The following is a 12,151-nucleotide window of genomic DNA, read 5'->3' as shown; positions in this document are numbered from 1 at the left end:
GGGAATTCAGTGACGTAACCAATAGGATTTAAAGGAAGGTGGGGCTACGCTGAGCTCTCGTCCAGTGGCGTTGCGGAGGAGGCGGATGCACTGGCCCTAGACCCAATGGCGCTTCTAGCGCAGAGGGGACGGGACCAAATGATATTCCAACCAATTAGAGCGCGGGTTGGATGTGGCTGACACACCCCCTCAGCCAATCACATCAGGGGAGTCAGGGAGACGCGCTAAATGACCACCAGCCCAGCCAATGATATGAGAGAAGGGCGAGACAGGGGCCCCGGCCCAGCCAATCAGCGCGGGGCCACCCCTGCAAGGAGGCTGAGGCGTCCCCGCGGCCCTTCAGTAGCTGGAGCCGGGAGTGAAGATGGCGGCTGCTGACGGCGACGACTCGCTCTACCCCATTGCGGTGCTGATCGACGAGCTCCGCAACGAGGACGTGCAGGTACTGGCGGCTCCGGGGCCCACTAGGCCGCACCGGCGTCCGCCTTCAGCCCGGCGTCCAATCACGCGCTGCGTCTCATCGCCGTAGCGTGGTTTGGGGCATGAGAGGAGGCGCCTCATTGGCCGCCGGCGCCCCTGTGTGGAAGGAACACAGGGGGACCGATCAGGGGGCTTATCTGGACCCCGAAACCCTTCGGGGGAATGAGGAGCCCCCTGATTGGGCGGAGCCGTGCCTATCGGGGCGCCCCTCACTCCCTGGGTCCTCTTCGGCGTGAGAGGAAGCCCATGATTGGCTCAGAGCTTCGGACTGGGATCAGCGAGGGACGCTATTTGTTGTGGAATTTTGCATTGTCTTTTGTGGGATGAGACGAGTTCCCTGATTGGTCGGCGTCCCCCATTCATTCTAGTGAAACCCCTCATTTCCTTTTGGGGGCGGCCCTGAGTGCGGTTTCTTATTCGCTATTTGCTGGAGATTATAAAATCAATCAGGGGGTGGGGGCTGATTTATTGCATTGAGGGAACAAAAGTGTGTGGGGAGACAGGATAAGAGGAGGTGCCTGATTGGTTCTCTCTGTACCTCCAGGGGGCCACATGGAGGAGCTGTTTCATATGGGGGCTCCTTTGAGGTGGGGGTGGTGATTTATAATGGGACCCTGCCTATGAATGGCTGGTGCAAGGCTCCTCCTTATAGACGGGGTGGGCAGAATCTATGGGACCAATCCTGGCCTGTTCCTCTGTGGTATATCCATCTTAGGAGCCAATCAGAGCCTTTCTCGGTGTGATGCCTCATCTGGTTGGCTGGAGGAGGCCCCCACAGCTGCCAATGACAGTCCTTCCCCCTGTCCTGGCATTCCCCAGTATTGGCTGGGCTTCCATGGTATATTCCTGCAGGGTGCAGCTTGCAGCAACCAATCAGAGCTCTCAGCCATAAAATGCAGCATTCTCAGGCACCCACCCCTCCCCGGGATGGGGGAATGGCCTGCAAGGCTGCCCCACCTGGTTGGGTGGAGCAGAAGTTGCTATGAGAGAGGCAAGTCCTCCCCAGGGTCTGTGGGAAGAGGGGCAGATACAACCCTGACAACTTTATCAGGGACCACCAGCAGGGACTCGGGGACAGTCTGTTCCCCAGAGCCCCCCTTGGAGTCACCAGGAACAATGGCCACAAGCTGAGGGAGGAGAGGTTTAGGTTAGATATTAGGAAGAACTACTTCACGGTAAGGGTGGCCAGAGCCTGGAATAGGCTTCCCAGAGAGGTGGTGCTCTCACCTTCCCTGGAGATAGTTTCATAGTATAGATATAGATCTATAGTATAGATCTTCAAGAGGAGACTGGACAGGCACCTGGCTGGGGTCTTATGACTCCTCCACCCCCCGTGCTCCTTCCTGCCCCTGGCAGGGGGTCGGACTAGATGATCTGTCTGGGTCCCTCCCGACTCAGTGATTCTATGATTCTAACCTGCCTCCCCCCTCCACCCCCCAGGGTGTGGGAGCAGTTAGGGCATCTGCCCCAGTGGGTGGGGCTACATGGGACTGTCTGGGCAGGTTGGACCAGTGGTGACACACAGGAAGGGGCGGAGCCATGCAGGGGGTGGGGACCTGGTCTGTCCCAGGACATGTGGGTTCTCTGCTGGGGCCTAGGGCAGAGCTGAGGGTGGGGCCCAGGCACTTGGCTTCTCTCCAGCTCTGTGTGCAGGGGGGGGTGCCGGACATTAAAGCCCCCGCCTCATCCTCAAACCTTAATCAATGCCCCCCCCACCATCCCCAGTCACTCCCAAACTGCAGCCCCCTGTCCCCCCAACCTGGCTGGTGCCCCCAGGCATCCCCTCCCCTCTTGCCCTAGCCATGACCTGAGTGCCCCCATGTTTAACCATTGATGTGCCAGCTGGGCCTTGGTATGCCTGTGACCTCCAGGAGCCTGTGCCCACCCCCTGTGATCCCCACTCTCCCCCCAGCTCCGGCTGAACAGCATCAAGAAGCTGTCAACCATTGCGCTGGCACTGGGTGTGGAGCGCACCCGCAGCGAGCTCCTCCCCTTCCTCACAGGTACCCACAGGCCTGAGTTCTCTGGGAGCGGGGGAGGCTGAGGGGTGACAGTCGGGGGGTGATGAGAACCCGGATGCCTGGGTTCTTTGGGAGGGGGGTGGGGGCCAGAGGATCAGAGCAGGGTGGGGGGCTTGGGCAGCCAGATTCTTCGGCTGCTGCCAACAGTCTGTCCCTCTTCCCCCCCCCCCCCCCTCCCCCGTGCAGACACGATCTACGATGAGGATGAGGTGCTGCTGGCACTGGCTGAGCAGCTGGGCACCTTCACCGCCCTCGTCGGAGGGCCTGAGTATGTGCACTGCCTGCTGGTACGTGCCCTGGATGCCCGGGTTTTTTGCGGGGTGGGGGGATGCTCCTGGGAACTTGGGGAGTGGAGCATAGTTGGCAGGGGTGCCCAGATGCTTGGGTTCAAGACTGGCTCTGGGATTTTGGGGGGGAGGTTCTGGATGCCCAAGTCCTTTACCAGCTCTATATGGCCAGTGGGCTCCCCTTGCTGGGGTGCAGTGGCATCCCTGGACACCCGGGTCTCTTTGTGGCCAGGATGGGGCCGGATCTCCTGGACACCTGCGTTCAGTGTTGGTTTTGGGAGGTGGGGAGGATTCTATGGGGCCTGCCCTCCTGGATGCCTGGGTCCTCCCCTGACCTTCTGAGGAAGGGAGGGGGCAGAGCTGTTGGGTGGGGGGGAGGGCCTTTTAGGGGGAAGTTGACCTGGATGCCTGGGTTCCCCCGGGGCCTGCCCCACCCTGCCCTGAGCTCCCTGGGTCCCACAGCCACCGCTGGAGAGCCTGGCAACAGTGGAGGAGACAGTGGTGCGGGACAAGGCGGTGGAGTCACTGCGGGCCACGTCCCACGAGCACTCGCCAGCTGACCTGGAAGCTCATTTCGTGCCCCTGGTGAAGCGCCTGGCGGGTGGCGACTGGTTCACATCCCGTACCTCAGCTTGTGGCCTCTTCAGCGTCTGCTACCCCCGCGTGTCCAGTGCCGTCAAGGCCGAGCTGCGCCAGTGAGTGGCTGTCATGGAGGGGAGGGAAAACTGAGGCTAGGGGGTGGTATGACCATGGTGGTCGGGGACTGAGGCAGGGTGACTGGGGCAGAACTGAGGCTGGGGGGGGTGGGGCTTTTTGTGGGGGGCAGGGCTGTGGTGGGGGGAACAAACAAGGGGGGCAAGTTGGGGAAACTGAGGCTGGGAGTGGGCAGGGCTGTTGGGCTAGGGCCATTGCGGGTAAACTGAGGCGCAGGGAGGGGTTGCAAGGCTGTTGGGGTTGGGCAGTTTTGGGGAAACAGGCTATGAGTGGGAGGGACTATTGAGGGCAGGAACTGAGGCAGGAGATGGGGTCTTTGGGGGCGGTAAATTGGCAGGGAGGGGGTGAGGCTTATTGGGGGTCTCTACTTCAGTCCATTAGAGATTCTAGGATGGGTACAGGTAGGCAGGGCCTGCATGATGGGGGTGGGCTTGTGGGGTCCATTTAGTTACCTGGTGATTTTGGGGTTCGGGGACAGGAAGGTAGGTGAGGATGAGGAGCCAGGGGCGAGGCTAAGGTCCCAGGGGGGCAGAGCCTGGGCTGACCCTGATCCCTGCAGGTACTTCCGGAACCTGTGCTCGGATGACACGCCCATGGTGCGCCGTGCGGCTGCCTCCAAACTGGGCGAGTTCGCCAAGGTGCTGGAGCTGGAGCATGTCAAGAGCGAGATCATCCCCATGTTCTCCAGCCTGGCCTCTGATGAACAGGTCCGTCCCCCAACCCCTCTAAATGCCTGGGTCCCAGCTGGGGTGATGAGGGGAGCCTGGGTCCTGTCCAGGGAAGGAGCCTAGATGCCTGGGTCCCATCTGGAAAGGGCAGGGGGACAGCCCAGATGCCTGCATCCCACCTGGGAGGAGTGGGTGGGGGTACAGCCTGGATGCCTGGGTCCCATCTAGGAAGGTTGTGGGGGGAGCCTTGGATGCCTGGGTTTTCTCCTGAGCCTTAAAGAGTTTTTTGCAAGCCAGTGGGTTAGATGGAGAGGAGTTTAGATGCCTGAACACCTGGGTTCTCTTGCTGCTTTGGGAACAGGGGACCTTGGGAGACTGGATGCCTGAGTTCTTTCCTAGCTGGGGGCTTGTGAGAGCAAGCAGATTGGACACCTGGGTTCACCCACAAGCTTTAAAAAATTGAGGCCTAATGGATTAGAGTGAGGGCGTTTCGGTGCCCAAACACCTGGGTTTTCTCAATTCTCCGGGATACCGGGGTCCCCTGTTAACCCCGCGGTGCCCACAGGACTCAGTGCGCCTGCTGGCCGTGGAGGCCTGTGTCAACATTGCCCAGCTGCTGCCGCAGGAGGACTTGGAGTCGCTGGTGATGCCGACGCTACGTCAGGCGGCGGAGGACAAATCCTGGCGGGTGCGGTACATGGTGGCCGACAAATTCACTGAGGTACTGAACAGTGTAGGCTGCAGGTTGGGAGTGAGGGGCACCAGCAGGGTGGGGCAGAGGCTGTGGGTCGGAAGCAAGGTGCCCCAACCAGGGTGCAGGGGTTCCCGTTCCTTGTCTCACGCCCCCCTGTCTGCCACTGCCCCTCCCCCAGCTCCAGAAGGCCGTGGGCCCTGAGATCACCAAGACAGACCTGGTTCCAGCCTTCCAGAACCTCATGAAGGACTGTGAGGCTGAAGTGCGGGCTGCTGCTTCCCACAAAGTCAAAGGTCAGTCCCACCCCACCCTAATCTCTAAACTATCTAGCAGGGGGCAGAGCTGGGGTCCCCGTCACCTTGTGGGGTTCTGGGAGCAAGCCAGGTTGGTGAGAGAGGGGTTAGAGCAGGGGAATGGGAGCCTGGACACCTGGGTTCTCTCCCAGCTCTGCAAAGGGGTGGGGGGGTTGTTGGGGACCCTGGGGGCAGGGCCAGTTTTAGGAGTCTGACCCTGTTTTGCCCCCCCTTCCCCTCCCAGAATTTTGTGAGAACCTGTCACCTGATTGCCGGGAGAATGTCATCATGACCCAGATCCTGCCCTGCATAAAGGTGCTGACCTGGGTTCCCTGTTGCTCCAGGAGTGGATGGGGGGCTGGGAGCCTGCACACCTGGGTTCTCTCCAGGTCTCTGAGGGAAGGTGGGGCTGGGGGGTGGGCACTGGGGTGGGGCTGGGAGATTTTGGGGGGTTAGGGGCCTGAGTGCCTTGGTTCTTTTGGAGGGGAGCTGGTGGGTGGGTTTGGGAGCCCAGATGCCTGGGTTATCTGGCACAGTGCGGGATGCGGGATCTGGGGACAGGGTCTTGGCAGCCTGGACACTAGGGTTCTTTCCAACTCCTTTTGGCAAAGAAGTAGGGGCTGGGGGGGTGGAGAGCAGGGGGCTCTGGGAGCCAGAACCGGGTTCTCTCTACTTGGGGCATGGGACCAAGGGGGACACAGGAAGCCCAGGTGCTTGGGTTCTTTGCCTTCTTTAGGCAGAGGCATTCCAGCTCTCTTGGGGGTGTGTGGAGGGGTCATCAGAGTGGGGCTGGGAACCTAGGTTCTCTCTCCAGCTTCAGTGGCTTGAGGGGGAGTGTCCCCTGTTGATGGGGGTAAGGCTGACTGTGGCTCTGCCCCTACAGGAGCTGGTGTCAGACGCCAATCAACATGTCAAGTCAGCGTTGGCTTCAGTGATCATGGGGCTGTCACCCATCCTGGGCAAGGACAACACGGTGGAGCACCTGCTGCCCCTCTTCCTGGCGCAGCTCAAGGATGAGGTTGGTCCTCCCCGCCTGTTTACACATGGCTGTTTTTTTTTCCCCTCCCTCCCACCCACCCAGAGCCAAGTGCATCTTGGGGCCCACAGAGCTCTCCCTTTGCTGTGTTTTTTATAAATAGCTGCCACACCCCAGAGCTGGAAGTATCTTGGTACCCAGAGATCCCCTTTTTGCCCTGTTTTATATATAGCAGTCTTTTATATGCTTCATCTCAGAGCTGGCTAAAATTTGGGACCCAGAGAGCTCTCCCTGGTGCTGTGTTTATAGGCAGCTGGCCCCCCCCCCCAGCTGGGTGCATTTCAAGACCATGGAGAGGGGGCTCCTCCTGTTCTATGTTGCTGCTGTGCACCAGAGCCAGCTGCATGCTAGAGCCGTGTTTTATGTGGCTGTACCTCACCTGCTCCACTCCAGAGCTGGCTGCATCTTGATACCCAGCAAGCCTTGCCCCTGGGCTCCTATACCCAGATTTCCCAAAGAGGCATCCAGTTCAGGAAGGAGATTTGGCACCCAGAGTCCTGGGTTCTGTCCTTTCTCTGGGAGGGGCAAGGGGTGGTGGGGGTGAGAGCCCAGAGTTGTCTCCCAGCTCAGGGAAGAGGAGAGAGCTGGGGTGAGAGTGAGAGCGCCTGGACTCTTGGGTTCTAGCCTGTCTTTCAGGGGGCTGGGGTGCGGGGTGGGGCAGACCCCTGGGTTTTATCCCAGTTTGGGGAAGATGCTAAAGCCAGGGGCTGGCATGGGGATCCCTGGCTCCTGAATTCTCCCTGCTCACTGGAAAGCCCCTAATCATCTACCCTGGGTCTGGTCCCATCCTCTCCCGGCAGTGCCCTGAGGTGCGGCTCAATATCATCTCCAACCTGGATTGTGTGAACGAGGTGATCGGCATCCGGCAGCTGTCACAGTCGTTGCTCCCGGCCATCGTGGAGCTGGCTGAGGACGCCAAATGGCGTGTGCGCCTGGCCATCATTGAGTACATGCCCCTACTGGCTGGGCAGCTGGTGAGTGCTGCGGGGGATGGGACACAGACCCCGGGGGCTGCAGTGGCCAACGGGGACCGCCACAGGGTGCTATTGCATCACCAGCTGAGCTGCAGTGGCCAACAGGGACAGCCAGAGCATCATCAGCCCAGCTCCAGTGGCTAATGGAAACCCCCAGGGGGTGCCAGGGCATCATCAGCTCGGCTGCAGTGGCTAGTGGAGACCCCCCAGGGGCACCGGGGCATTTTCAACCCAGCTGGGGCTGCAAGGGCCAATGCAGGCTATTATGGGGTACTAGCCCCGGTGTGCTGCACTCTTATGGGGCTGCTGTGGTCTTGGGGGGGGGAGGGGGAGCAATAGGGAGTCTTGTGAAGTGTCTAATGAGGAACTCCCGGGGGGGCACTGGGCACAAAACTACCCAGCTGGGACTGCAGTGGTCAATGGGAGCTACTAGGGGGTGGTAGGTGCCCTACAATAGCACCGGGGAGAGGGCACCATGTTTTCTATGGGGCTGGGGGGGCTCTTTCAGTGGTCACTGGGGACCCCTGGGGGCACTAAAGCATCATCAACCAAGCTGTAATGGCTAGTGTGGGCCAGTAGGGCGTGCTAGACCCACTGCAATTCCTCCGGGGGTCATTACAGTGTAGAAGAGGATACTAAGGGGTGCTGTAGGCCAAGTGGGAGCTGGGCACCTGGTTTCCTTTCTGGCCCTGAGGGTCTCGGGGGAGGGGGTTCTGGGGCCGCCCTTTACCTCCCCTCCCCCCCACAGGGCGTGGAGTTCTTTGACGAGAAGCTGAACTCGCTGTGCATGGCCTGGCTGGTGGATCATGGTGAGCCCCCTCCCCTGTTGGGGCAGATCCCCTAATTGCCCTAGGCAGGTGGAAGGGGGCAGATGAGGCTGCTCTGGGGGGCTGGTGTTAGAACAGGAGGGTCTGGGTGCCTGGGTTCTCTCCAACTGTGGGAAATGGGGTTGGGGGATGAGAGCTGGGCCGGAGGTGGGAAAACATTCCCCCGGGTCTAGAAGGCGGTAAGCAGGGCATGTTGGGAGCTAGGATTCCTCTCTTCTCTGCGAGGGGTTTGGCAGGATGGGAGAATAAGGGGCCTGGATGCTTGGGTTCTCTGCACTCTGGAAGGGGGAGTGGAGGCTCTAAGGGGGTGGGGAGCCTAGGCGCCTGGGTCCCTTGGTAGCCCCTCTGCTCTTCCCCTCCCAGTTTACGCCATCCGGGAAGCAGCCACCAGTAACTTGAAGAAATTGGTGGAGAAATTTGGCAAGGATTGGGCCCATGCCACCATCATCCCCAAGGTGCTAGCCATGGCCGGGGATCCCAACTACCTGCACCGCATGACCACGCTCTTCTGCATCAATGTGAGCCTGGGTGCCTGGGTTCTCTGCGGGGAGGGGAGTAGGGGTGGGAGCTAAGGGCCCGGATGTCTAGGTTCCCCCAGGCTCTAGAATTGGACAGGTGAGAGCATTGAGGAGCTGGGAGCCTGGACACCTGGGTTCTGTGGGAGGAGATTGGGGTCTAGAGGAGCCCGGACATCTGGATGTTTCCCAGGGGGGACACTAAGGGGTGATGTGGGGGGGCTGTGCAATGGACAATAAGAACCTCTAGAGGGCACGAGAGCAGCGTCAGCTCGGCTGCAGTGGGGCTCGATAGGGGGCTCTAGATCTAAGCCCTTCTGGGGGTTGTTACAGTGGGGGGCACTGTAGGGGCAGGCTGGTGTAGAGTAGGGTCAGGGACCCTAAAGCCTGGGTTCTCTGGGAAGGGAGGGGGGCTGGTGGTGAGAGCAAGGGGCTGGGGGTCCAGACTCCTGGGCTCTCTTGGGAGGTGAGGGCGAGCAGGGGAGCTTGGATACCTGGGTTCTGTCCTCTGCGAGGGGACTGGAGTCCGGTGGATTGCTGGGAGCCCAGCTTGGAGCTAGGATTCCTGGGTTCTCTCCTCCATAAAGGGCAGGAAGGTGAGGGGGGCTGCGCCTGGTCCCGTTCCAGGTCTGGAAGCTGGGAGTTGGGGCGACACTGCGAGCCTGGATGCCTAGGTTCTCTTGGAGGCCAGTGGGATGGCAACAGAGGAGCTGGTCACCTGGATGCCTGGGTCCCATCACCCCCCCCCCCCCTTGCGCCCCCCCCCCAGGTGCTGTCAGAGGTGTGCGGCCAGGAGATCACTACCAAGCACATGCTGCCCACGGTGCTGCGGATGGCGGCCGATGCCGTCGCCAACGTGCGCTTCAATGTGGCTAAGTCCTTGCAGAAGATCGGCCCCATATTGGACAACAGGTGAGGGGTGGGAGATGGCCTGGGGCTAGGGCAGTGTGCTAGGGGTGGGGTTTAGCAGGGGTGGTGGGGTTAGGCTTGGGGGAGGAAGTTCGCTGGTTGGTGCCAGGTGAGGCTGTTGGGGCTTGAGGGGAGGGGTGGTAAGTGGGGCGGAGCTAGGCCCCAGGAGGAAGTGTGGGGAAGACGGGCCTAAACAGAGAAGTGGGGCTTAGGGTAGGAGGGGCTTGGGGCTAAAGGGTGGAGCCAAGGGACTGGGCAGGGGAGGGAGAATGATCTGGCCTGAGTGCCTGGGGCTTCAGTAGTGGGTGGGCCTGTGGTCCTAACCCTGCCCCTTCCTGCTCGGCCCCATCCCTAGCACGCTGCAGAACGAGGTGAAGCCTGTGCTGGAGAAGCTGACGCAGGACCAAGACGTGGACGTCAAGTACTTTGCCCAAGAGGCCCTGACAGGTGTGGGGGTGGGGCCTGGACACCTGGGTTCTCTGGGATGGGGGTGAGAGGATTGTCTCCCCCGAAACTCCTGATGCAGCCTCTTGGGAGCGGAGCTTGCTTGACTTGGCTCTGCCCCCTTTTACCTGGGGGTCATTAGGTCCTGCCCACTGCCTGCCAGGTTGGGGGTCCTGCATCAAGTGAGTGGGCTGAGCTGTTCCCAGCCATTGGGGAGATCCATAAGGAAGGGGTCAGGGCCTCACCCACCCCATCACCCAGGGGGATGGGGCTTCTGGGTCACTGGGGATGGGGCTAGCATCCCCCAATAGCAGGCAGGGCTCTGATCACACCCTTTCTTCCCCACAGTGCTGGCCCTGGCCTGAAGCTGAGGACTCCTTCCCACCCTCACAGGGACCTCCAGGCTCTGCCCCTTCCCCCATTGGCTCCTCCCATCCCCCTGCATGTGGATGACTTCTCCCCCTTCCCTGTCTGGCCACCAGGGGGAGCAGCAGCGTCAACCCCCACCCCCAACTTGTCCTGCCCCAACTGCACCTAGCTCTGGGGTGCAGCATCTCCATTCCCAGTATGCCCTGGGCCCTCCTCCTTGTGGGTGTAACTCCTTGATCCTTTCCTTCATGGGGGAGGAGGATCAGTGGCACCTCTGACTCCCCTGGGCAGGTTTCCCAGCTGCTGATTTAAGTCTCCTTAATTCTGGGATTGGGTTGGCCCCAGACCCAGGCACTGCTGGAGGGGGTGAGGGTCATTTCTCAGCTCAGGGTCTTCCCATGATCCTTCATTCAGGGCTTCTGCCTGCTTTCTGGGGGTCCCCAGCTCCAGGACACTGCTAGCTCTGGGCTGGGGGAAGCAGAATAGAACAGGGATTCTCCTAGGGCTGAATTACAGCTCGTTCTGGGGTGGCAGAAGCGTGGCTGAGTGTAATGGGCTTGGTTTATAGATACAGCCAGCTCTGGGGTGGGGGAAGCAGAGTAGAACAGGGATCCGAGGCCTGAGATGCAGCTAGTTCTGGGATGGGAGCTCAGCCAAGTACAACACGGACCTGGTGCTGGGATGCGACTGCCTCTGGGCTTATCTGTGCAGGGGAAATAAGTAGAATGGTGCATCCAGGCACCAGGAATCTGCCCCCCCCCCCCCCCCCCCCCCCCCCCCCCCCCCCCCCCCCCCCCCCCCCCCGCTGCCCTGGTGACCACACATGGAACAAATGTGTCATGGGGGCTGTTCTCGGTCCCACCCATCCCCACCATTAGTGAAGCATTGCTTTACATTTGTTGGGGGCGTTTTTTGTGTGTGTAAGTTGAGTTTAACAATTTTCTGTTTCTCTCTATGGTCAATAAACTGCTCAATCCGTATCTACGGGGTCCTGGCTGTTGGAGTGTGTAAGTGGAGAGCCGGCGGTGCGCTGCAGCTGACTCGGGGGCAAGGCCAGGCTGGGTGTAACAGTGCTAGGGGTGGCTTGCCTTGGGAGGGGGCTGGGTGTAACAGCACTGGGGGAGGCTGGTTCGGTGTGGGGCTGGGCTGGGTGTAATGGCTTTGGGGGTGGCTGGCTCTGGGCAGGTACCAGTAGCTGATCTGGAATTCCCCCACCAGTGTCTTGTGGGGAAGGGACTCGGGATTCAGTGGCTGAGGTGATTTGGGATCCCACTACTCTCCTTTGTAGCTTCCTGGCACAATAGGTTCCACTTGGGCCTGGGCTCTGCCTCTGTGTACTTGTGTTGTTGCCGAGGTCCCTGATTTTTGGCCCACTGGGGGGCCATGTTCTTCATGGGAGGGGGGAGGTCAGATTTTTCTTTTATATACCATGTTTTCCATGCACGGAGTAGCATGTACACTTTTCACCCCCCCCCGGCAACTTTTCTCCACCTGCCCCTCAAAAACCAGCTGCTGGAAATCGCAGGGTGCATTACCTCGAGAAATACGGTAAGGGTAGTTTCTAACCACTCTGCTGAGCTGTAGGCATCTGTACGGATCCAGGCTGAAGCAGGAAGTTGCCCTTAATGAGGGGCGGGTTCCTCTTAAGTTGCCCTTTAATTAGGGGGTGGATTTGGTGGGACTTCAAGCTGGAGATGAGGCTCCTAGGAGGGTCATGCCAGAGGGACCACAACCCCAGGGCTACCCGAGCTGCCCCTTGCCAGGTTCCTCGGGGGGGCGCGGGGCCACATCTCATCCACCCCTTGCTCCAGGCAGGGTCATCCCTGGCTTTGACCGTCCCATGCAACCTGCTTTTGGAGGTCTCCAAGGACGGAGGCTGCTGGAGTGTCCTTGGAGGCAAGTTCTTCCTCCTCCCCAGCC

General features: G+C 60.4%; 1 protein-coding gene across 1 annotated transcript; it reads left to right on the top strand.

Moving 5' to 3' along the window:
• Positions 1 to 283: 283 nt before the first annotated feature.
• On the top strand, positions 284 to 11,211 carry PPP2R1A (protein phosphatase 2 scaffold subunit Aalpha). The gene is made up of 15 exons (XM_090053311.1): positions 284 to 442; positions 2,393 to 2,483; positions 2,688 to 2,788; positions 3,251 to 3,483; positions 4,062 to 4,209; positions 4,736 to 4,891; positions 5,043 to 5,157; positions 5,402 to 5,472; positions 6,041 to 6,175; positions 6,994 to 7,167; positions 7,916 to 7,976; positions 8,358 to 8,512; positions 9,279 to 9,421; positions 9,774 to 9,865; positions 10,211 to 11,211. The coding sequence occupies exons 1-15, from the start codon at positions 365 to 367 to the stop codon at positions 10,225 to 10,227; spliced, it is 1,770 nt and encodes a 589-aa protein (XP_089909437.1). The 5' UTR covers positions 284 to 364; the 3' UTR covers positions 10,228 to 11,211.
• Positions 11,212 to 12,151: the final 940 nt, after the last annotated feature.

Source organism: Crocodylus siamensis, chromosome 6 (genome assembly GCF_052110815.1).
Source record: "Crocodylus siamensis isolate JL-2025a chromosome 6, ASM5211081v1, whole genome shotgun sequence".
Lineage (NCBI taxonomy): Eukaryota > Metazoa > Chordata > Crocodylia > Crocodylidae > Crocodylus > Crocodylus siamensis.
The sequence above is the reverse complement of the archived record's forward strand: the minus strand, read 5'-3'. Positions and strand labels throughout refer to the sequence as shown.